Source organism: Ambystoma mexicanum, chromosome 6q, assembly GCF_040938575.1.
Source record: "Ambystoma mexicanum isolate Mex_15411 chromosome 6q, UKY_AmexF1_1, whole genome shotgun sequence".
NCBI lineage: Eukaryota > Metazoa > Chordata > Amphibia > Caudata > Ambystomatidae > Ambystoma > Ambystoma mexicanum.
The window spans coordinates 1,287,570,089-1,287,594,002 of record NC_090937.1 but is presented as its reverse complement, the minus strand read 5'-3'; the positions used below and the strand labels follow the sequence as shown (position 1 = coordinate 1,287,594,002).

The following is a 23,914-nucleotide window of genomic DNA, read 5'->3' as shown; positions in this document are numbered from 1 at the left end:
GCTGAGTGCTTTTGGTGCAATTCAGCATTGAACTGGTTCAAAGTTTTCAAGCAGCGTTTTGAAGATTTGGAAGAGTGCCAAAAGCAGCACAGTGTGTCCTGGCTCAGTTTGCAGGTGTCAAACACTAAATAAATCAGATTGAAGATGGCTCGAAGCAGCAAGAAAGGAGTTCAGGCTGCTTTGGGCTTCTCTGGGTGCTGTAAGCCCCACTATAGGGGCTCTAGGACAAGAGGAGTCTTTCTTGCTCTGCGTTTCAAGTGCAGGGAGTTTGGCTGGCACCTACAGGGATTCCTTTACCTCCACAGTGTCTTTTCACCTATTTTCCCAGGTTAGATATGAGAATGGAAGCATGCTGATAGAGCTTTGCGTAAGCAAGAACACGTTGAAAGCCATCATTTGCAGATTGCTCTGGCTGTGCTTTGTTTATTTTACTTGAAGTGTGAAATAATGATCCTGCAAAGACTAAATGCGTTTGCGAAATTGGCATGTTGGTGACCACACAGTTTACACCCTGACCACCCAGATGTATGGAGAATCTGGATCAACACACCTCTTTCTCATGTGGAAATTTATTTAATCTTGGATGTGCAGCAGTTGCACAAAATGTAGTGTGGGAAGAACACGGTTGTTTCTCAAAACTATAACACTTTCCCAAGTGGATACTGAAAAGACAAATCAGAGTTGCTTATTTTACTGAAAAGACAAATGCATAGATGGGGAAGGCATTCCCCGCTCTATGAACAACTGGGTATGTTGGGTCAGTCCGTGGTGAGGTGGGCCTGAAGCAAATGTTTCCAGAAAACAGGTTAACTATTTACTCTTGCCCACCATTAGCCTTCCTTAATAAGTCAAAGTAAATGGACCAACTTTGTGATTACTTTCCTACCAATGCTTACTATTGATTGTTGGACTTAATTTGTGCAACATCAATTGTTTTGCCCTAGGTTTAATTGGAATTTGAGTCCCTACTTGCATGCCTCTAAGAAGACCTACTGTTGCCTTAGTAAATGTTATGACATGTCATCCCTAAATTAGTTTATCCACTGCGTCTACATTTGAAATAAGAAAAGAATCACAATTGTGCCTTTATTAGGTAGGACATTTATGTCTGTGTTTTCTTTTTTAGCAATGAATCGTTACAAAGATACATTCTGTTGGTGTGTGTGTGTGCATTTAATTATTTTGTTTCCTAATTTTAGTTTTCAGATCATCAGAAAGCCCCTTCCGCATTTGCTGCCATATACTCTAAAGGAGGTATACCTTGCAGGTGGGGACATACAAAATAAATATATAAATATGTATGGACTTGCATAGGACTGGACACACACCATTTCACACTCACATCTTACTAGCTTTGATGCCTTAGTGAAGTCATTGAAACTGCCCCGCTTAAAGGTCTTTCCTTTAGGGGAGGAGGTGGTTGTGGAAATGCACAGGATTGTGCTTGCTTTATAATCCTTTTTACAAATAATTTAGTGAACCCTTCTCTTGCATACAGTATTATTGTATGTATTGATACATTTGCTGTTTTATTTCTTTTCCTTAGACACTATCTGGTGAGTTGATCTGGTCTCAACAAAACTAGTAAACCAAATTTCTACCCGCTAGCAAAATAGTTAGTAAATATGGAGAGCTTTTTATTTTTGTGTGCTAGGTTGGTCCATGGCTCTGTTAAGCACAAGATACAGTGGGAACGCCCGCCAGAAAACATTCCATATGATCCTCTTCTGGTTACGTTCGCTGAGGTAATTCCCTGCTTCTTAAATGTGAAATGTCCTTTTTATTCTTTTGGAACACACAAAACATTTGTTTGTAACATTTTGTTTCAAATAAGTTGCTTATGTTACTGAGAAGTTGAGTACTAATCGTTGCTAAACATAAGATCTTTACAGAGACACAAAGTTGTTTTCCAGAACTGTTGCTTCTTTGAACTGATGCCTAAATTTTCTCTGCAGTAGGAGCCAGACGCTTCTCAGCATACATTTTACAGCACTGTTTGATCTATAGGAGAGTGGATGAAAACATCTTTCAATCATCAATCATGAGTTTACTGTTCAGACTAGAGACAGACTTTGTTCTACATCCTACATTGTTAGCACCTGACCTGTTACTGGAATCCTTTGCTATGCTCAAGAAAAATAACTTGGTTGGGTTTTGCCTGGCATAACTTCGTCTGCACTTTTGATCATCCTGGGGTTATTGGTTCATTTTATGGTAGGTTCCGAAACCTCCTAGACTATTCTCTATGTGGTGCTCAATCTATTCCCAACACTGGGCCTGCTGCCATATGGGAAACCGATCTGACCTTCTAAGGGATACCTTCCTCCGCCAAACTCCACATATTATTCTCCAGGTGCATACTGAACTTGGTAAATCGCCATGGGTTGAAGGATTGACTTCAACCTGGCACATCATAAGGAGATTGGTGCTGTCCGTCACAACCCAAGTATATTTATAGAGCCCACCTGTGCCTTCTTACTTCAGTTCTTTTCCTGCATGATACATACCACGCACTGGGAACTAGCCACTCTGATGTAGATGCTTTTTTTAATGAAGTCCTTAAAGGCTTTAGCAGTTGACCTCCACATGGGACCCACATTGCACTCTAAACCCTTTAAGAAGCCTTGTATTGCTAGAACCAGAATATGTGCCTTTGGGTGCACGTTCACCTAGCAGAGCCCAGAATTTTCAGATCAATTTAGGGACTTCCCTTGGAGAGGGTGAGTTTCCAGGAAGGCTTTCACAGTCCCGTGGGGCTGTGGCAGAGGGTGGCCAGTTGGCAGGCCAGCTGTTGGCACCAGGCATGAAGAACAGAATACCATGAATCCAAAATGGCAGATAACCCTCAAATAAGCTTTATATTAAGCCCAAATGTACCTCTCTCTGTATAATTGGGCTTCATCTGTTTTGTGAGTCCTAAGCCTCAAAATGGCTCCCACTGCAATGTTGCATTCCGCAGCCACATTACCTGGCCCTCAGCTGACACCCACAAAATAATTACATTACACCAAACATACGTGGGAGGTAAGAAGGGTCCATAAGTGAACCTAACAGGAAGGGCACAGACCAATGGCAGGGGCCACTTCCCTATTTAAGGGAAGGGTGATTCAGTCAGGGTGGTCATAGTTAGGAGTTAGTGAGTGAAGGGATGTTGGAGGCAGAGGCAAGAGGCATTCATGGAGGAAAAGGAAGATTGGAGAGAGTTGGCTTGCAGCATAGAAAAGAAGTGGAGAGGAGAAGAAGGCTGAGAAAGACAGGATAAACATAACTGGAGAGAGGAAAAGCAGGTTGGAGATTACAGAAAGAGCGGTGGAGGAGCACAATAAGGAGGAGGTTGGAAGGAGAAGGAGAAGGGGAGTAGGATAAGGAAGATGAGTTTGGAAGAAATTCTTAAGAGTAAAGAGAAGTTGGTGGAGAGGTGTAGAGACATTAAGGAAGGCGTAAATCGATGCGGAACCTGAGCAGCAAGGCAGAAGCCTGCGAGGAGTGAGTAGAAGTGGGGTGGAGGTGCAAGAGTATGACATTTGAGGAGGCACAAGTCCAGAAATGGAGAATGAAAAGATGGGGAAAAGAGTTGGGGAGAGCACCTGGTTATGAGAATGTTGTGTCATTGAGATGGAAGATAAGGTTGTGATATTGGGAATTGGAACCAGATCTCTTCCCTAAGAGATTTTAGTTTTTCTGGTGAGCTGTTTTTCACGGTCTCCCAAAGTTTGTTATTTTGGATAGAAGTTCATTATTTATTTCAAAATATTGGTATTATTTTGTATGTCTTTCTATATTGAACACATAAGTTTCTCTTATAACCCCGAAACTAAAGACGAAATGGAATTATAAATGCACTCTCCCTTTCAACACTTGGTTGTGTTAGAATATAAGGTTTAGAGATAGCGGATTCAAGGCTGCAGAGTCAAGGCAGTCCGTGGCAGTCTGTCTACAGTGCTGTTTCTTTTCGGAGGTGTGTCCATAAAACACCCATCTATCCGCGGAGCGGGTCGCGGAGTCAAGGCTGCAGAGTCAAGGCAGTCCATGGCAGTCTGCGCCTGGACCGCCGGGACAGGCCCCACAGCAACAGCAACATGAACCAAGCTATTCCCGCAACCGTAGCTGAGGAGGAAGGTCACTGGCTAAGAAGCCAGAGAACCCGCAGTGAAGACAGCGGGCTGGAGCACCGCAGCCCCCACAAAAATCCTTCAAGAAGCAAGAAATCACAGGCCTCAAGGTCGCTTCTGTCCTCCATACAAACCTATAAACTTCTGTCAAATCCCCACAGTCAGGGAAGTCTTGGAGCATCGGCTCGACCGACCAAAGGACCCAAATCGGAAGGTACTCACTGCCTCGCGAACCCGCGGCTCCAAGCCGCTCCGCTCCCCTTGGGAGGTCTGGGAGCGTCGGCTCGACTCCCAGGAGAGGCGATGCAGAAGGGTGACACGGCCGAGACTGACAAGCCATCCCGGGCCCCCCCTCACTCCCCGGCAGGCTCGGAAATGTCAGCCCGATCTCTAAGAACACCGGAGCAGGCAGCCGCCATCACTGACGAGGACCCGACATATCAGGCCCCCCTACACCCTCTGGTAGGTCTGGGAGCGTCGGCTCAACCCACAGGAACAGAGGAGCAGGGAGGAGCCCCTGCTGACGTTGAGTCAATACACCCGGCTCCCCTCTAATCCACGGCAGTTCTGGGAGTGTCGGCTCGACTGCCGGGAGATGAGGAGCCGGGTGCTGCAAACGCTGAGGCTGCCTTGAGTCCGAAAGCGGCCTCAAACTTAGCGGCCGGTCTGGGAGCGTCGGCTCGACCACCCGCCGCAGCGACCTGCGAAGCTGACCACAAAAGGGTCGGTTTGCTCCCTCAGCCCAACTCACACACACCGTTAGGTCTGGGAGCTCCGGCTCGACCTCTCCTGGACGCCACGCAGGCGAGTTCTCGAGACTCTGTCTGAGCCCCCTTCGAGGCTCCTGCCACCCATAACGGACGGAGGAGGGGCTCCTCTCGGTGACAAGGCGGCCCACGAAGAAGATCCTCCTCACGAAGGCTGTTTGCTTCCACACGGCCCTTCTGGCCCGGGAGCGGCAGACAGACTCAGAGAGGGGGGGAGGTTACCTACGCGATCCTGCTTAGCCATGGAAAACAAAGGAACACTCCTCCCCGAACTGGATGGGGGAAACCCCGTGGCAGACTCTCCGATTCTCGCAGATCTGGTTGGGAACTCTGCGTGTCCAATCACATTTAACACTAATCTGGTTAGTGACCCTAAAAAAGTGATCAATAAGGATGCCTCTAGTTATGAGGGAAACATAATAAAAATCGCTATTGAGATCCATCTGGTGGTGGCTAGGGAGGATCTAGCCAGCCCCCCATCCAGCATGGGAAACTTAAAAACTGTTTGGTCTGGTGACTGTTCTTACACAACAATTGAGAACTCAGAAAGCGACAGCTTCATAAACGACGATCCTACACCCACACCAACTACCCAAAAGGTAGCATCACTTGGGTTTAATGAGAGGGATCATTTACCAAAAACTAACACAACGTCAACAAAAGACCCAATCCAAAGGAAGGCAATACATTTGGCTACGAAGGCGGAAAGAGTAAAACTAGTCAAAACACCAAAAACCAAACTTCCTACATACAGACTACCAGCAAACAATTTGCCGTCTGCCCTAACAAATCGGAACAAAGAGGCCCAGAAACCATCAGTGAGCACTCTAGACAAATTCTTCAGCAAGCAAGGGAAAAGGGCCATCACTGGGAAAAGTGAGATTTCTGACGCAGGGCTTCTGGAAGGGACCTTGGAAGATAATGACCATACTCACTCTCCCGCCGTTCTGATGAGGCAAAATTTCAACACAAACTCTCCCAACCCAATTGCTTTGAGCCCCTAACTATCTACTAACAAAATATGGCACTTTGGGAAACCCCCAGCATTAAAGGATACGGAACCAAATACACCAGAAAACTTCTCACAGTTCTCAGCATCCACATACATCATCAACAAGCCAAATCCGCTTAAAGAAAACTCACTTCACAGCGTGATGCAAGAACCTACAGTTACATCCACTAACCAACCACAGACTAATGACCTCTGTCCAACAATCAAGAAGCTAGACTTACCAAACTCCAAATCTTATAGACCGATAATGCAACATCTGCCTTCAAAACCTACGCAGGCAACTCCACATCAGGCACATTCGACACTAACCAAAACGTCAATGACCAACAGATTGCAAGAAGCTCAAATTTCGAAGCATCTAACTCCAAGTACACCACCGAAGAACAGGAGACAAAGTGAAATCATGGGAGATTCTGGTAAAGACACCCCAAACAAAAAAGCGGATCTACTGACGATAATGTCAGCTATCACTATAGCTTTAGCTCAGTTCACTAAATTGTATGAATCCCTCAACGACACTCTAAAGGACCAAGTAACATTGGCAGCATCCGCAAAAAGACAAAATTAACCTACTTAGAAGGATTTATTACTTCAGAAACAGAAAATAGGAAGACGTCTACTAAAGAAGCCAGTACACAAACAAGGGACCAACAACAACTGGAAACAAAGTCTGTACAAACTCAAGTCGACCGCTTACAAGAGAAAACATTTCATTTTAAAGCAGGAAATGCCGACAAGGAAAGCACGCCTCCCCCAGCTGCATCAGCCAAGAGCTTTCAAGTTACCACGTCGTCAGACAATCGGAACTCGAGACTTCCTCTTTAAACTACTACATCAGGCTCGACAAACAAGACCTATGAAGGCTCAACCCATGGAAACCAAACCACTCTTAAATTCTCAATACCCCCACTAAATAAGACAAAAGCATTCAATGGCTGCATAATTAATGACAAAGAACAGGATCTCAGGGTTTCTGCAGATGAACCATCTACATCTACAGCCCCAGCCTCGAAACAAAACACCCGGACAACTGCTCAGCTCAAACTGGCACGGACCATTCTAAGGCCAAGAAAAATTCCTCACTCTCAACAAAAAGAAAGTACATCAAAATTGCAACGAAACCACTCATACCAAACGCCATCCAAAACAACTGTCCTAAACCAAACAGCAATAGATCTCGCTCTCCAACAGCAAGCGATCTAATGGAAAACACTCTTGAACTGTCATCTCAATGGCTGGCCAAAGACCCGAAATCTGTCAACAATTGTAAAACTAAAAGAAAAACGGTTTCCTTCGATCGGAACCATGATAAAGTCACTCCTCCTAAAAAAATCAGACTCTTGGACCCAACAACTTCACCCCTCAGGACGGAGGAAGAGCAGAAACGAAAGACCCTGGTCTGGCAAAAACCCAGACACGCCTCTTTTACCAAAAAATGGGACGAACCCAACAATCGGAACAACAACCACACTCCCAAAACGTGGAAATCCAGGGTTCAAACATACCAAAAAAGAGAATCCAGAGACCGCAATCAAAAAAGAGAACCCTACTGTTCGACCTCTCCAAGACATTCTGATAGAGAACGGAAACGTACCCGTCCAACGAGACACAACAGAACAACTGATACCCGCTCTTTCTTCTTGCAACCATGCCATAAATCAAAGGGCAACCAGGTTTTAAATAGATTTGCAATAATGGATCTACTTCACCAAGTTCCATCACTGAGATCAGTAACATCCGACCACCTCGATGTCATTGAATTCTCGGGCCCTCATTCCATCGACAGTGTATATATCCACATATCCTCACCAAGCATCAGACGTAAGCTAAAGGCCGAGTCCAGAACCCTTAGAGACCTGGGTTACGACCTTGAAGAAGTAGGCAGCGAAAGGAATAACTCTCGCCAAGCACCAGTTGGATCGAAAGGGAGGGAACACAAACCAAGTAAAGCACATGCTCCTACTGACAAGGCTGAAAGCTCTTCAAGACTTCGAGCGTCACATTATGCACCCGTAAAACATACTCTGGAGCCAGAGCACAAGACCTGGACGAAATGTGGGCGCTCGGGGGCAATCCGGTTGGTTCCTTGCGTCATCGAGTATCACACTATGCATCTCACAAAACCCACTCTGAAATCAGAATACAGGACATTGACGAAAGGAGGCCAATTGGTAACCACTACAGAAAGGAATCCATCACAGAAGAGAGACGAGCTAACAGTGACAAGGAAAGACTTGATTCGCCACACAAAACACCAAAAACTCAACATCGACAAAAAAACTACTCAAACAACATCAAGACGCGAGACAATGAAACACTAAGTAACATGGATTCAGAACGTCTACCGAAAGGCCCACTGCCGAACTGGAAGACAACAATCGACCAAGACCTCCCTAGCCGAAGGACAACTTAATCGCAAAATTATTTGCTATACTCTCTAAAAAACAAAGAACAAACTAGATGAGCCTGGACCCCGGAAACACTCATAACAGAAAAAAGAGGATAGCCACAAACAAACGCCAATCCTAGAAGAACTCCCCATACTCATAGCAATTTAACAATGGGTTCGTGGAACACAAAAGGGTTTACCCACTTGACATCCAAAACCGATGTGAACTTGGGATCATTCGATCTTCTCTGCTTACAGGAGACGTGGCTCTTAAAGAAGCCATCGATTGATGGTTTCGAAATTGACTTCTCACCAGCGATACTAGGCGCAACAGGCAGGCCCAGTGCAGGGCTCTTGACAGCCGTCAGAGCCTGCAGTGGTCTGCATCTTAAACAAACACTGTCAATCAGCCCATTCATCTTAGCCTCTTTGGTTTCTGGGCAGACGATTACAGCTGGCAAAAACCGGGACAAAGCAATATTATATTTAGTCATAAATATATATTGGAACCCAAAAGCCCTGAAAGAATCAGCTCTCTTGGCAAACATTGGCCAAACGATAGAGGCTTGTTCAAACACGATGGCCATCGATCATATTATAATATGCGGGGACTTATATCTGACCCTAGCAACCATTGGACCTAATCCAAAAAATGGTGATGTAAACCATGGATCAGCAACTCAAGGACCTCCAAGAGTACGAGAATCCGACCAGAGAGGCAAGAGTTGGGAGGTACTTAAGGACGAACTTGATCTTCACAATCTTCATTATCTGACCTCTCCAACACTCAATCCCATCCCTACTTGGGAACTAGGCAACCTCAAAGTTTCCCTGGACCATATATATGTTTCCAGAAACCTGCTCTCAAACACAACAACATTTGAGGTGATAAGAACCGAACACAGTGATCATAACCTTTTGAAGGCAACATGGACAGCCCAAGAACCAAAATCGGAGGGAAAAAGAAAGATCATGACTCCCTCAATCGACATTAATGGAGCAGGCACAAGATTTAGACTCACTAGTGAGGCAATAAGAGCAATCACAAAGAAATATGAAAGAACAATCGGTGAACCAGTGGGGGTCATCAACACCTCCAGTCGATTACTACCCACTACTGATCCCTTATCAGCAACAAAGAAAACTTCAAGCCTTTGCGAAGATCCCTCAACACACGAGTGTCACGGCTCGCTCCCTTCGCTCCCGTTCCCGCCACTTGGGGGCATGTTTTGGGGCTTCTTCCCTACTGGACATTTCCTCCGAACCTTATGCTACAGTGTCCTGATGAATTGGGAGCGCTAAAACCTTATTTCCCTAATTACTTCCCTTCCGGATCCATTCCAGGTTTTTGGCAGCCAGCATGCTACTGCTACTATAATCAAATGACTATGCTTCCCAGAATGCCTGGCTCACTGCCTCACCTCCTCCCTTGCAGGACAAGGCTGGGTGGAGGATAGGCAACACCTGTGGCTGCAGGTGCAGCAGGCGACACGCCTGAGGGGTGTGCTCGTTAAGCAGCTTTAAAAGCCTCAGTCTGCTTCAGTCCAGCGCTGGTCATTGTTGCAGCGTTCCTGTCGTGACTGGTCCCTTGTTCCTGGTTCCTAGTTTTTGTGCCCAGTTCTAGTTAGTGTTTCTTGTTCCTTGTCCTGGAATTCGTATTTGTATGCCTAATTGATTTCTGCCTTTTGGAAATCCCTTTCTCCCTTTCTCTGTCTGCAGGCAGCCTTTCTCTGAGCTTTCCTTTTGCTGTAGCCCAATTGCCTGTGTTCACTGTTTCCTAGAAATTGCCCTTTGCTACTGAAAGACTTGTTGCATTAATCTTTCCTTTACAGGTTTAGTTTCCTGCCTTTTCACCTTGGATGGGTGGGAAAGTTTCCCTTTTGAAATCGTTTTTCACTGCTCCTGATCCTTGCCTTCTATTGGGATCCATGCCATGTTTTCCTTTACACTTTTACATTTATTTCCTATTTTATTATTAGCTATGGGAAGCTGTTGTAACTAGCCCCTGTGTGATTATCTTTTGTTTTCCACACTGTACTATTCCTTCTTGCCTCTTGACTTGGGTTTAGGTATTTAGTCATCCTCACTCTTTGCCTTTACTGCCTTCTGGGTTCTTGTTTGATTTACAGGGTTGTGGGTTAGTACTGACTTCTGAGTGGTCTTTCCGGTCCTCGTGAATACGGACATCCAAGTGGTCTTTCCGGTCTTCGTGAGTACTGGCATTCATGTGGTCATTCCGGTCCTTGTGAGTACTGTTTCCAAATTCCTTATCCAGTACCGTCTAGAGTGTCAGCTTACAGATTCTGTCCCTGCTTGCCCTCTACGTGGGCTTAGCGCTGTCAGTATCTGTAATAGCATAGTGGGTAAGGAGTTTGCCGACTTTCCTTTCAGTCATAAGGAGGTTCTAAGTGCTTACCCTACATTCCTTTTCTTAAAGTGGTATACACGAGTCTTGGGTATTGAATGCACGTTGTTATATTCAAGGTTGTTTACTGTGTATTTTGTGCACATTTCCCCTGCCATATCCATCGCCTTCTTCCTTTCCTGACAACGAGTAACAAGCAATTGGTGGAAAAAAGAAGCAAAATGAGAAAAGCCCTCCGCAGAGCAAAATCCAGCTCCTCATCACAAACAGCCGAAGCAGCAGTGCTTGCAAAAGAGTCTTATAAAAACTGGGTAAAATCCCATCGGGCCATACTATACCAAGAAGACTCCGAGCACATGCTAAGGACTTTAAATGGGAAGCAACCAAAAGCCTTCTGGACCCTGATCGATCCGAAAGGAAACAACTTCAAGGACGCTTTAGTCAACTCAATTGGGGAGGCGCATTGGATCTCTTTCTTCTCAAAGATGTTTGCCCCACTCAATGGCAACGCGCACGAACTCCCACCGGTCCAAAAACAGCAGTGGGACATAGAATGTGACGAAACGGAAATCTGCGAAAAAATACGGAAACTGAATAACTCTGGGCCAGATGGAATCTCAAATGTAGATCTAAAAAACAACATAGAATCATTGGGACCTCGTATCGCCCGAATATTTCAACAACGCACTGACACCCGCTCTGTCCCGAAATATTGGAAGACAGCAAATGTTGTCCCAATTTTCAAGAAAGGTGATAAAGGGAATCCATCAAATTACCAACCAATCGCCTTACTGGACACCATCGGGAAATTATTCGGTGCCTTCCTTTTGGATAAATTCAAGACCTGGGCAGTTACCTCGGAAGCTCACGTCGATTTCCAAACAGGCTTCGTCAAAAATACTGGAACAACGGCCAATATAATGCTACTAAGCACACTCAAAGCGAAGGTTTTAGAGCGATGTCCAAAGATCCATCTGGCATTTATTGATCTCTCTCAGGCCTTTGACACGGTCAACAGAGACAAACTCTGGACAAAACTGACAAAATGGAATTGTCCTCCACCAATCCTCAATCCAATTATTGAGCTTTACTCCGGAACCTCTATGAGGTTCAGACTTAATGGATTAGGTCAACTTTCAGAGGGGATTAATACCTACAGAGGTGTTAAGCAAGGATGCCCATTGGCCCCCGCACTATACAATGCATTCATTGAGACTATCAAAACTGGGATCCCACAGTCAGATCATTTCCACCGAACATTGGAGACGAGAAAGTAAGCAGACCACTTTACGCTGATGACATTCTAATATTGGACCAAACTGCTATAGGTCTCCAACGCAAACTCGACTCACTTTCAGAATACCTCAAGGCCAACAACCTGATCCTTAATTCAACAAAAACAAAAATAATGACATTCGAAAAAACAACAACACGAAAAGAAAAATCGAAATGGTCTTTGGCAGGGGAAAGACTGGAAAAAATAAAATCATTCAGATACCTGGGAGTCACGATCAATTAAAACGTTTCGAAACCCCAATGCAGGAAACCATGATTGCAAAAATGAAATCATGCTCACACAAGCATGCATCATGGATAAAAAATTCGGAAAATTCTCTTTGAAACCAGCTCTGAATTTTGATGCAGCTAAAGCAGTACCTGCAATTATTTATGGTGCAGAAGCGATGCCCATGATACCCGAGAGAATCTAGACAAAACTAGAAGGCCTTTTTTGGAGGAAACTTTTGACGCTCCCGCAATCAACAACAATAGCGTTGATTCGAAGAGAAATCAACGTCCTATCATTAAGGGGAAGAGTCAAACTGAACGCCTTGATGTTACATAGGAAAATAAGGCTATCCTCCGAGAAGATCCTCAAGGTACTAAACAAAGAACTAAACAAAGGCTCCGACACCATTCTTTCTACATGGGAGCAAAGAAATTCGGAAACACTCACTGAAATAGGAAGCTCCTGGGAAGAACTGGAGTGTAACCCAAACAAAGCATCCAAAAAATTCAAGGAAATGGACTGGATCAAAACATTGGAAGACGCCTCGAAATACAAATCAGCCCTGGACCAACCAGTAAATCAACAAAAACAAAATGAGCCCATGAGCTACTTGTTAAAAGGTCCCAGCAAGCTAATCAGAAACACATACCTAAGGGCAAGGCTGAATCTTTTAAATACTAAAGAAATCCTATTCATCAGAGGAACCGTCACCAACAATCTTTGTAGATTTTGCAAAAAAACAGAAACAGTTGAAACTGCGAGGCACCTTTTACTGTCCTGCCCTGAACTGTCTTCAAAAAGAATGATCCATATGGGACACCTCTTCAAAAACAGATGGTGCATGGAAGAAGAGTATTCGTGGAATATTCTGATGTCAGGGGGCAACACCAAAACAGTAATTGCGGTTGGACAGTTCTTTCAGAACATAAACTTGACAAGAGAAGAAATAACCTGAAATTAAGCAAAGACAATGAAACGGTCAAACATAGGAACAGGCTTAACATTTTTTCTTTCTTTGTAAAAACTGTGAAAAACAGTTTAATCAAATAAAATAAAAATAAAAAAATAAAAAGTTTTTGCTGCTAAATTTTTTTGTGAGAATTCCTATGCTTTAATTTCTTCCTGCTTGTTTTTGCCAGTTAAGTTGGCACCACCATTCATTTAATGGGCTATGTCTTGCAGAGATTATCATCATTCCGGTTGCCCATTGGTGTTGCTTTATTTTTATGTGTCAAACTCATTTGTTTTACCAGGGTCTGATTGAGTGTAATTCGGTTCCCTCTCAGAATATGCCTGTGGATCATCGTGAAATTTATAAAGCGGATATGTCAGGGTATTTAGCTCACTTAAAGAGTTACCCTTTTAGGTTTTGGGACACTCTGCCCTTATATCTTGTTACTGCTGGTGACTGACTTACCGGTTATCTGCAACTAAGTGAAGAATGATGTTTCCTTTTGTACATCTGGCTCTTGCAATTTTGGGAAAAGCTGCCTTGGAATAATCAGCAGAACATCTGCGGAGTTCTGTGCCTCTTTGATGTGCAGGAGTATTTTTACCAGCATGTTGCTCCTGGGCAATGATACCAGCATGGGGTTGCAGCATTGTTTACTTGGGGATAGAGATAAATGTTATCTATAGCATTGTGAGTTTAGGGGTTAGGGGAAAGGCTGGTGTTCTTATTTGCTAACAATTTGTGCTGACATTTGACTTCCCAATTTCATGAATGTGAATAGGTTTGATTTCTATTGCAACTTCCTGCTCCAATATCGCAAGTGATCTCTCTCGAGGCTTGGTGTACAAGTGGGAGGTAGGATGTATATTGCCAATCCTCTACTTGTTTACTTGCTTACTGACAGTTGCTTACTGATCATGCCTCAAAGTTACTGTACTCCAGGTACAGTTGTTTTAGTTTTCTTTTCTCACTTGGAGACCTATTCCTAAGCTTTGTCAGTGTTGTACCTAGAAATGGCTGAGTGGCTTCAGGAATGTACTGCCCCTTTTCTTTGGCGGTCAGGTCATGGTGCGATGCAGGTATTTCTGAATCATAACACCTCTCTACACTGGCGCTTTGATACAGTGTCTTGTTGTATACACTCCTTATAAATAACCAATACAATATAAAACAAAATAAATTGTGTTTCAAAACATTGTATTGTAACTAGGCTTTATTCCATGGCCTCCTGTCTTCTATGGTTAAAACTGGCCTAGAAGACCAACATTCATGTGAAATGAATATCTGTATTTATACAAAGTATTATGTATTTTATTCAGGGTCTAAGAGAAACCAAACATCCCTACACATTTGTTTCGAAAGAAGGGTTCAAAGAATTGCTGTTGGCTGAAGGAGCAAGAGACAAAACAATCCCCTTGTTACCCAAGTTAATCCCAGCACTAAAGGCTGCTCTGGTATGTAATTAAATGATTGCAACTGTATTCATGCTAACGGTCATTGTTTTGACTTTGTGCTGCATTTATTTGACATTATTCGCTAGCCTCTATTGTGGATTTCTATTGTTCCTTCCTTCTCCTGTATGACCAAGTGCCATACTGTGAGTCACGCAAACACAAGTGAGTATGAGACCTGCATTGTCAATCTCCTGTCCCTCCATTTTTTGGCTATCTGAAACACTTGTGTATGAGCACGCTATAAATAAAATATCATATATCATATCACCTATGGCATTGTCGGATGCATTAGGAATGGAATGAGGGAATTTTAGTGACTGTACTGCATTGTTTTTCTAGTTCTTGTGTATTGCATCTTTTATGTGCCAAAGCATCAGCAATTCTTGTCCTGGCTGCTATTTTGCAAATTTCCATGGTCTCGAACCTGTGGCGCTATAGGTGTTTTGGACTAGGTATCCATTGATCACTGACCATTGATAATGCCGGCTGGAGCTGAGGGGAGTTTTCGTCCAGGCTGCAGTATTTATTTATTTATTGGATATTTGTAAGGTGCCTATCCAACAAATAGTGTTTCAAGGCGCCGCAAGACAAAAAGGGGGACGGGGTGGAGATGACAATAATGGTCCTGCTAGGCTTTGGGACATTCTGATTGTAAAAGTGCAGTAACGAGAAGTGCGAGAGGGTAGGGAGAGAGTGCCGGTCTGCGCAAAATACAAAGTGCTAGGGTGGGAAGGGAAGTGCAGGGCAAAGAGGAGAGAGTCCAGGCGAAAGGAGGAGGAAGAGGGAGGGGGGACCACAGTGGCTAGGCGAGTGCTAAGGGCAGGCCAGGTGGGCAAGTGCCAGGGATTGCATGGGGTACAGGGGAAGTGGGTCCACATGCTAAGTGTGAGGAGGGCGGTGGTCTGGGCGTGGGGGCCTGGTGCCCTGTAGAACTTGGAGGGAACCAATCAGCCTGTCACTGCATCAGACTGTGGCGTTAGCAGGAGAGGAGGAGAGGGAAGGAAGAACAGAAAAGGAGGGTCTTGAGGAGCTTCCGGAACTTCAGGAGATCTGACTCAAGCCTGAGAGGGGCAGGGAGACCAGCACAGAGGGAGGCTGCTGCGGAGGAAAAAGGTCCACCCACACTCTCTGCTTAGAGAAGCTTCTGATCTGCAGAGAGTTGGAGCTGGAAGACCAAAGAGCTCTAGCAAGGAGGTTTTTAGGAAGAGAGAGTTGGATGTAGTGGGGGTCCCAGCCCCAGAAAGCTTTGGGGATGATGCAGAGGTTCTTGGCCTTGATCCTAGAAGCAACTGTGAGCCAGTTGAGAGATGTTAGGGCTGAATAGATGCAGTCCCTGGGCTTGAGGCCAAGGATAAGTCTCTCCGTCCTATTCTGGATTAGTTGGAGCGGGAATAGAGAATAAAGGAAGATTGAGGAAGCGACTTTTGCAGTAGTCCAGCCTAGAGAGGACCAGAGCTCTGAAGACATTGAGCTTCTGGGGGAAGGTGAAGAAAGGGAGAATGCCTCTGAGGAGGAGCAGCTGATAGTGGGCCTTCTTGACAAGGTCCGCAATGTGAGGAGAGAGAGGAGTCAAAGATGACACCAAGGTTTTTTTTACACACAAGAGGGTGGGGGAGGGGACTCCTAGATGGCGGCCAGAGGGTAGGAGGGAAGGGTGGAGCTGGGGTCCCAATGAGAAGGATCGAAGTCTTACTGGCATTAAGGCAGAGATCATTGGTAGCACACCATGCCAGAATAGCAGTCAGACAGTCAGGGATGAGGGAGGAGGAAGAGTAGACAGTGGAGGGAAGCTTGAAGGAGAGCTGTGTGTCCTCTGCATACCCCTGAAAGTGAGGAGAGATGGAGGAGATCAGGTGGGCCAGAGGGGCAAGGTAGATGCTGAAGAGCCATGGCGAGAGGATAAGAGTCTTAAGGAACGCTGCATGTGGAGAGTGTGATAGGGGAGAGAAAAGGGCCCAGTTGAACCTGGGAAGTTTGGTCGGAGGGGAATGAGTTCCACCGTCGGCATGTTGGAATCGTCTGTTATTGACATCTTGTACAACGGACACTCCATGTTAATGCTGTTTCATGAATAGAAGGGAATGATGTTCATGTTTTGACTTTGTACAGAACTTCATTTGTAAACAACACACCTGTGACTGATAACAGATGTGACATTGTCTTTTCGTGCAGTTTTAGTGCGAGATTGGTTACTCACACTGTTTGACTTAATTTACATTTTACGTACTTAGCTTTACCAATCAGTGAAGCTAATAATATATTTACAACTTTGTGGAAATTATTTGTTTCAATGTGTGCTTTATTGAATTTACAAACTGGAAAGTGTGTGATGATGTATTGAGTTGGCTAGGGAAATCTTTTTCCCACAGGACTGCATACGGGTTCACCAGTTGGCAACAACTGGGTTGTGTTTGGTTTTGTTTGTTTGTTTGTTTGTTTGGAGTCCCATTGGTTCAGGGGGGCCCCACCCGGCTGCACCTGAAATTGTGTGAGTTCATTCACAGATGTTTTGCACCTCCCATTTGTTTGTTTATTGCTTCCTCCAGTCCAATGCCAGGTCTGTGATGTCAAGGGTGTCACAGAGCTGATTTGTCAGGGTGGCATGATTGACTGTGTCGAAGGCAGAGGAAAGATCCAGAAAGATCAGAACGGATGGAGAGTTGGAATCGAGATTTGAGAGCACGACTTGTTTAGAGACCTCATCCGGTGCTATGGACGAGAAAGAGGACAGTAGGAGGGAAGGGGAGAGGGTGGCCAATGGAGTCCTGAGAGCTGGGGAGGGGCGTGGGAGGGAGGTACAGGAGAGTGAGGAAAGGTTGTCCTGAGTTTTGGTTTAGAAGTAGGAGGCCAGTGAAGTACAGAGGGTCAGGGATGGCAAGGGAGAAGTGGAGACTGCAGTCGGTTTGGCGGGTTCCTTGCGGGATGTCCTGCCTACCAGCCATAAGCTATCTTGAGCTACAAAAGTCCTCTTTTTAGGGGCTGTGTGGGTAAGGATAATGAAGCACAAAAACCTATGGAGTCCCACAAAACAGCTTCCTTTCCTTTCTGCTCAGAGCAAGTAATTACAGATGCATATGCATTTTGTCATGTTCACCCCCTAACCAAAAAAGGGGCGAATAACCATGTGATTATAAAAAATATACATATTTTAATTTCCATCAAAGAACATTACACTTAACAATATCTTTCTTTAAAAAGACTCAACATAATAGACAAAACACAGTCTGAAACTCATTTCCGTGTGTATGTATATTGTCTACCTGGAGTTAAGGTTAACACTTCAAACCCTTCCTGTACCATCTCGTGTGGCTGATCACTATAGAATGTTATTATTGCCCCTCCTAATTTATACGGGCAAGAGACTGTGCCAACAGTACATCCATGTGTTTCTAGGACCAGCATAAATCTCAATCGAGAAAATATATACATGAATCAATCAACATTATATATCCTGCTGGTGCTGTCTTCAGGGCACTTAACCTTTGTTGTATTTTCTCTGGTTGATACGTATATCATCACGTGCTGACAGCCATAGTTCCAATATTCTAAAAAAATAAACAAACATTTTGTCTAAAACACATGGTTTTGTCATTTTAAACATAACAAATCATCCATATCAACTTCATCTCTATTTACAATATCAGCAGAGGAATTTATTTAATCGTGATCTCATTATTCACCACTGACACTTAATTTCTCAACATGTGATTTTTCAACACGTGACATGTCCTAATCTCTTTATGGACAATCTCATTTGAGTCTCTCAGATCCAACCCTTGTCCACCCAATATATCTCTTATTCAATATTGTTAAATCATAGACCATTCTCATTATTCCAGCCCTATTTCCTTTGCCATTTGTGGCTAAGTGCTGCATTCATGAGGGTTCTATCCCTACCTTGCATGTAGATATCCAAAGTTACTCATCAAATGCACAAAATGCGGGCACTTAGTAAGTGCTTACCTACTGCTGGCTCATTGCGTCATGGTCTGCCAAAATAGCGCTTGCTGTGTAGGCTGTGAAACCCCACGTCTCCCTTAATCCTGACAGAGAAACTGGCAATGTTGTTTGTGTGTTGCCTCCAACTATTTCATTCTGCGAGGAAACATATAGCCGTGTGTTTTAAAAAATGTCGGCAAAACCACACAGCAATATTACAATTATACATCCTGTCTTGTATCAGGCTTACCAGTTTGGATGACCCCAAAATATATCTTTTCGGTGTACCATATGTGGAGCCCTTCGCTTTCAGCCTTAATTCTTGGCGTAAAACCTCTGCGTCCCAATGTGTTGATGCTAGCCTAATGGGGCGGAGAAAGGAGGAGTCAAGTTACCGAACGCGGGGACAAAGGAACTTTCTGACTTCCAGTTCGCTGTTCTTACCTCACAGGGGCTATGTGTCCTCGTGATCTGGCCTCCGTCTAGCACACACTCGTCTATTGTCCCGATGCAGCTGAATAGACGTAGTACGCTATAGACTGTTTCTAAATAGCAGTAGGCAACGTGTCACGTGAGACGTTCACAAACGCGTGCGTCCTCGTATCACATGATCGGTAATCATCTCTATGATATTAACGTGCACCATCTTGAGACGGGATGTTCTACTGTATCACGTGTGCATCTGTGCATATGTTAGACTATCTCTGCATTACAAGTTATTCAAAATGGACCAGGACGAGCAACTTGTGGCCTAGCCAGGCATGCCCATAACACCTCCGCCAGAAGAGAACTGCACTGGCTGCCCGTAAAGCATTGCATCACCCACACAATTCTCACAGTGACCCATAAGTGTCCCAAATATCTGAGCGGCTGCTTGTAGCTGTATGTGCCCACGCGCAATCTTAGATCTAAGGATCAATCCAGCCTGGCGCAGCTCAAATACAAGCTTGCCAAATTTGGAGGAACCTGTTTCGATGTCCTAGTACCTACAACCTGGAATGCCCTCCCCCTGGCTCTAAAAAGAACCGCAACGACATCTGTAAGTGACTGCAATCTAGCAATCCAACTAAATCAACGCCTGGTCTGGGATGCCCAATGGAAGCCCTTATTTATATATTTTATAAATCTGGATGATGGACCCTTCTATAACGCCCCTCTCTTTGAATCCCCCTGACCTCACTGAGCCAAGAAGTAGTTTGGTTTTGCAAATTAAAAGATTTATTTGAAAAATTAAACTATATATATATATCACACTTTTATGAATAAATTAATATTTGATAGCACACTTATGAATATAATGTTCATCAACAATGGGTAATGTCACAGTAGCACAATTCTTTAATTACTTAGGAGTTGGTATAGAAAGGATAAGGTAGCAAAGAATATTTTGTATGGTTTCAATGAAAAGCAATGATGGAAAGAATGCAGCACAGAAATAAACTGATATGGTTTCAACAATAGATAAGATGATCACTTTTTTCTTTATGACAACTCACTACCCCCCCTATGCAATATGAAGAGATGGAAATGAGGGCACACAGATTTTCAGGAATACAATCAAAAGCAGTTCAGTTCCCCCCTAGCAAGCTTAGAGCAACCGGTATGCTTTTAAACAGTCAAAAATACTTTTACATGTGATTTGCAATGAAGTGTAAAATATGCTAAAAATGATTTTAATTCACTATAGGAGATTCAGGGTAGGTGACAGCTACTTTGAATTAGTTCAGGTCAACACTAGCAATGATTCAGGAATGATTATCAGGTTGAAAACGAATTTCAGCAGTGGAAAGCAAGAAGCAGCTATTTTTTACAAGTGGTGAAATTGAGCCAATTTGCAATTCACGGCACTTTTTCCGAGTGCGCCGATCGCGATTACGGAGAAACTATAAGGAGTTGGAAGGTCGTTTTGGGTTTGTTGGAAAGCTTAGGTTCTTAAACTTAAAATGAAAGTTAAATCTCGCTTCTAGGACATACGGTTCAAAAGATACAGACGTTTTTGTGGAGGTAGATTTTCAGAATGAAGTCAAGATTTCAGAATGACAATTTCGCTTTGACAGGTTGGAAATCACAGAATGGACACACGATTTCTATGCAGTTCGGGACAGGTTGAAATGGATGGGATAAACTAAGAGATGACTATGCACTGTTCTGGCTGGATACTCACTCCTAATTTTGGACTGGAATGGGCCTTGGACTGCACTCTCGCCACGGCACGGTCTCTGCCACTGGTTCTGCTCACAGCATCTGGTCTGGGTCTGCTATCAGCACTGCACAGCAGTCTGGTCTGGGTCTGCTACCAGCACTGCACAGCGGTCTGGTCTGGTCAGCCTCTTGCACTGGACCTAACGGTTCTGGACACAGCTCTGCTTTCTAGGTCTGGTTCTGGCACAGAGTTCTAGCCAGAAGCAGAAACAGCACAGCCCGGCTGTTTTATTCCAAGATTGGAAGGCCAGCTGAGAAGAGTTCAGCTTGCAGTAGGCCCTCTGCTTCAAAGTTCTGGAATCTGGAGTCTGGTTTTCTTGTGCAGAGCGTCCCGCCAATGTTCAGGTGATGAGTGAATCTGGAAGTTTTTTACTAAGGCTTGCCATCCTTTCTTATAGCAGAAATTGCATCACCAAAATTGGTATGTGCGTGGGCAAAACTAAGCCTGCCCCTCACAACTTATCATTGGCCAAATTCTCCTCTCTCCCTTGATTGGGGGAAGGAAATGGAGTGTCATCGTGAGGAGGTATGTTTATGGGTTAGAGAATCCTCCCCTTGTCACTTTGCACACAAATCTATTTTTGATTCAAATGCATATTTATCTATGTACAATTTTTCTAATATTGTATGTCCAGTTGACATATTTTCTGTAGCACAAAACCATCCGATCCCTGTCTTTGTAAGATGTTGTATCCACTTCTGACAGGATTCTGCCCTTTTCATCCAGAACACAATATCTACATTTTTCCAGAATTTACACAAATGTGCGCAAGGAATATGGGCATCAGATGTTGAAGTGTCAGATTTTTAACATACAGAGATTTGGAGTAATACCCCCCAGAGCATACCACAGAGTCCCAGCACCTCTTAAAATGTGCACCGAAAAATCACAGGAATAATGATATTATTTATATAATTTTGACAATTTTGTACTATGAATTATCCATCTTTTTAAAATTATGCTCTGGCCCAGATGGGTGTGGTTAAGTCCCAAAGCACATGGGGGAATTTCTGGTTTGTCCACTTCCTCCAAGCTCAGCTGGCTCATAGAGGCAGTGCTCCTCCCAGTTCCTTCCAAGAGGAAGCCATTTATGACCTCCTGATTTAGCAATTGCTTTTAGCCAAGGGAAGTTCATTGTTCTGTTTCCCTGCAGTCCCAGGTACCCCTCCCCTGATTCAATCAGAGAGGTGTAATCTCCCTTTGGTGGGGGCAGCAGAAGGCAGGCCAGGCCTGTGAATGCAGTTGCTGGGCAAGTTTCAACTCCTGTCGGGGGTAGTTGCCAGGCAGAATTCAATCCGTTTAAGCCAGGCTTCAGCCAAATGTCACTTTTGTTCCAATTTGTCTTCATTCAAATCAAACTTACAATTTTTACACATGCAGCTAGAACGCTGATTCTAAGTTCAAAATTATGACATTTAAACAGTTGCAACCTATGTGACACTCAAAAGTAGGTCACTCATTTATTTTAAACATCTCAATTTCAGTGGCTTTAAATCCAATTTCACTTAAGCTGCTGACATCCACAGCTCAGCCAGTTTTGTTATGAACATTATTTTAGGCTCTTCATCTTTCCAGATTTTGTAATGCACACACGACTTCATTCTACCAGACGTCTGCTGGTGTTCAGTAAGATTTTTGAATATCTTGCAATGTTTGAAATAGGCATTTTGAGCTTGCATTCAGAGAAACAAAGGTGATTTCAAAGCGCTTTTTGAGCTAACCGGCACTGCTGTTTTTCCTTTGGCACCACGTTTCACTCATGGCGCTTCTGGCCCATCAAGCTCGCACTGGTGGGTGGCAGGTCAGGTGACCATTTTGGTGTGTGCAAAAACTGCGCGGTTTTCCTGGATTCTGGCTCAAATGTGGGCTTTTCGGCCATCTTGGATTTTCAAACCGACAGCACCAAATGTTGCAGCATAATAACTCGAAAATGGGTCAATACACCTGACAAGCCCCCCTGCCTGACTGCGCTTTGATTTCGAGTCGAGGGGGAGTCGGGTGCAAAGGATGTTTTAATCCACGTGAAGAGGGTCATCTGCTTCTTCTCCTCGTTGCTGGATCATCTGGTTCTCCCAACCGGTTCTGACTGGGAGTATTAGGCGGTACCCCGGGTCCCTCGGATCTTTGCTCCTGGTCCCTGGGTCGTCCTCCTTGGTCAGTCTCCATGGTTTATCTCTCCTAGGATGACAAAGCAAAAGCGGCAGAAACATATTCGTAGGCATTTCCCCACCACTATTAATGCGGTGGGGTGAACATATACATTTTATCAATCAAGAGACATTTGCATTCTTATCATTGTATTTTAGAGACTATGGGCCTCATTACAACCTGCCAGTCCGGGACCGTGCAAAATCTGTGACGGCAGTAAAAACGTTTCTGTGTCCGCAAGGTTGCGGAAAAACCGTCCGATTACACACTGTCGGTCGCGCGCACCACACGGACTCGGAAACGTTGTTACCGCCGTCACGGAAAACCCCACGGAAATGGAAATAACGCAGCCACAAGTGGCGCAAAACCCGTGTCCGCCTCCGCCGCCACGGACACGGAACCGGAAATACCGTGATTGCCAAAACAGGAAACAGAGAGGCGGCCATCATATAAAAGCACAATCCATTGCCATCCAGAGCCAGCATAAGCACAATCCTAACTCTGAGAAGCCAAAAGGGACCACCAGCATGTCTGCCAGGATTCCTGCTCAGAGGCAGCGCAAACAGCGCTTCAGCGAGGCGGAGCTAACCGTCTTGGTGGAGCACATTGTGGACAATGCGGAGATGCTGTTCAGCGCCGACCAACGGCGTGCCACACAGCAGCGGAGGAAGGAGGTGTGGGCCGAAGCTGCACGCAAGTGCACCGCTGTGGGCGTGACAGCGAGGAGCGTGAAGGACTGCCACAAGCGGTGGGATGACCTGAGGCTGAGGGTACGCAACCTCATTTCCACGCACCGCCAACGCAGCAGTGGGACAGGCGGAGGACCCCCTTCCCCACTGAGGCTGCAAGCATGGGAGGAGCGTTGCAGCAGCGTCCTCCACCTAGAGGGAATCCATGGGATCGGGGAGGCTGAGGCAGGAGTGAGCCCACCTGCAGATGCCGGTAAGTGCCCAAACATGAATGCCACATGAAAATATGCAGTTGTGAGTACTGGGCCAAATGACCCATTATCAACCCCCCCCCCCCCCAGGCAGTGCATGTGTGGGCCAAAGGACCCATTAACAAC

General features: G+C 44.8%; 1 protein-coding gene across 4 annotated transcripts in view; it reads left to right on the top strand.

Moving 5' to 3' along the window:
* PACRGL (parkin coregulated like) overlaps positions 1 to 23,914 on the top strand; it is a 344,780-nt gene that overhangs the window by 189,615 nt on the left and 131,251 nt on the right. For 3 of the 4 annotated variants that reach the window (XM_069631888.1, XM_069631887.1, XM_069631889.1), the window contains 3 exons: positions 1,200 to 1,267; positions 1,655 to 1,745; positions 14,424 to 14,558. In XM_069631888.1, coding sequence (XP_069487989.1) covers positions 1,200 to 1,267; positions 1,655 to 1,745; positions 14,424 to 14,558 — 294 coding nt within the window. The remainder of the gene's footprint in view (positions 1 to 1,199; positions 1,268 to 1,654; positions 1,746 to 14,423; positions 14,559 to 23,914) is intronic. The other variant, XM_069631890.1, reaches the window with a different exon arrangement.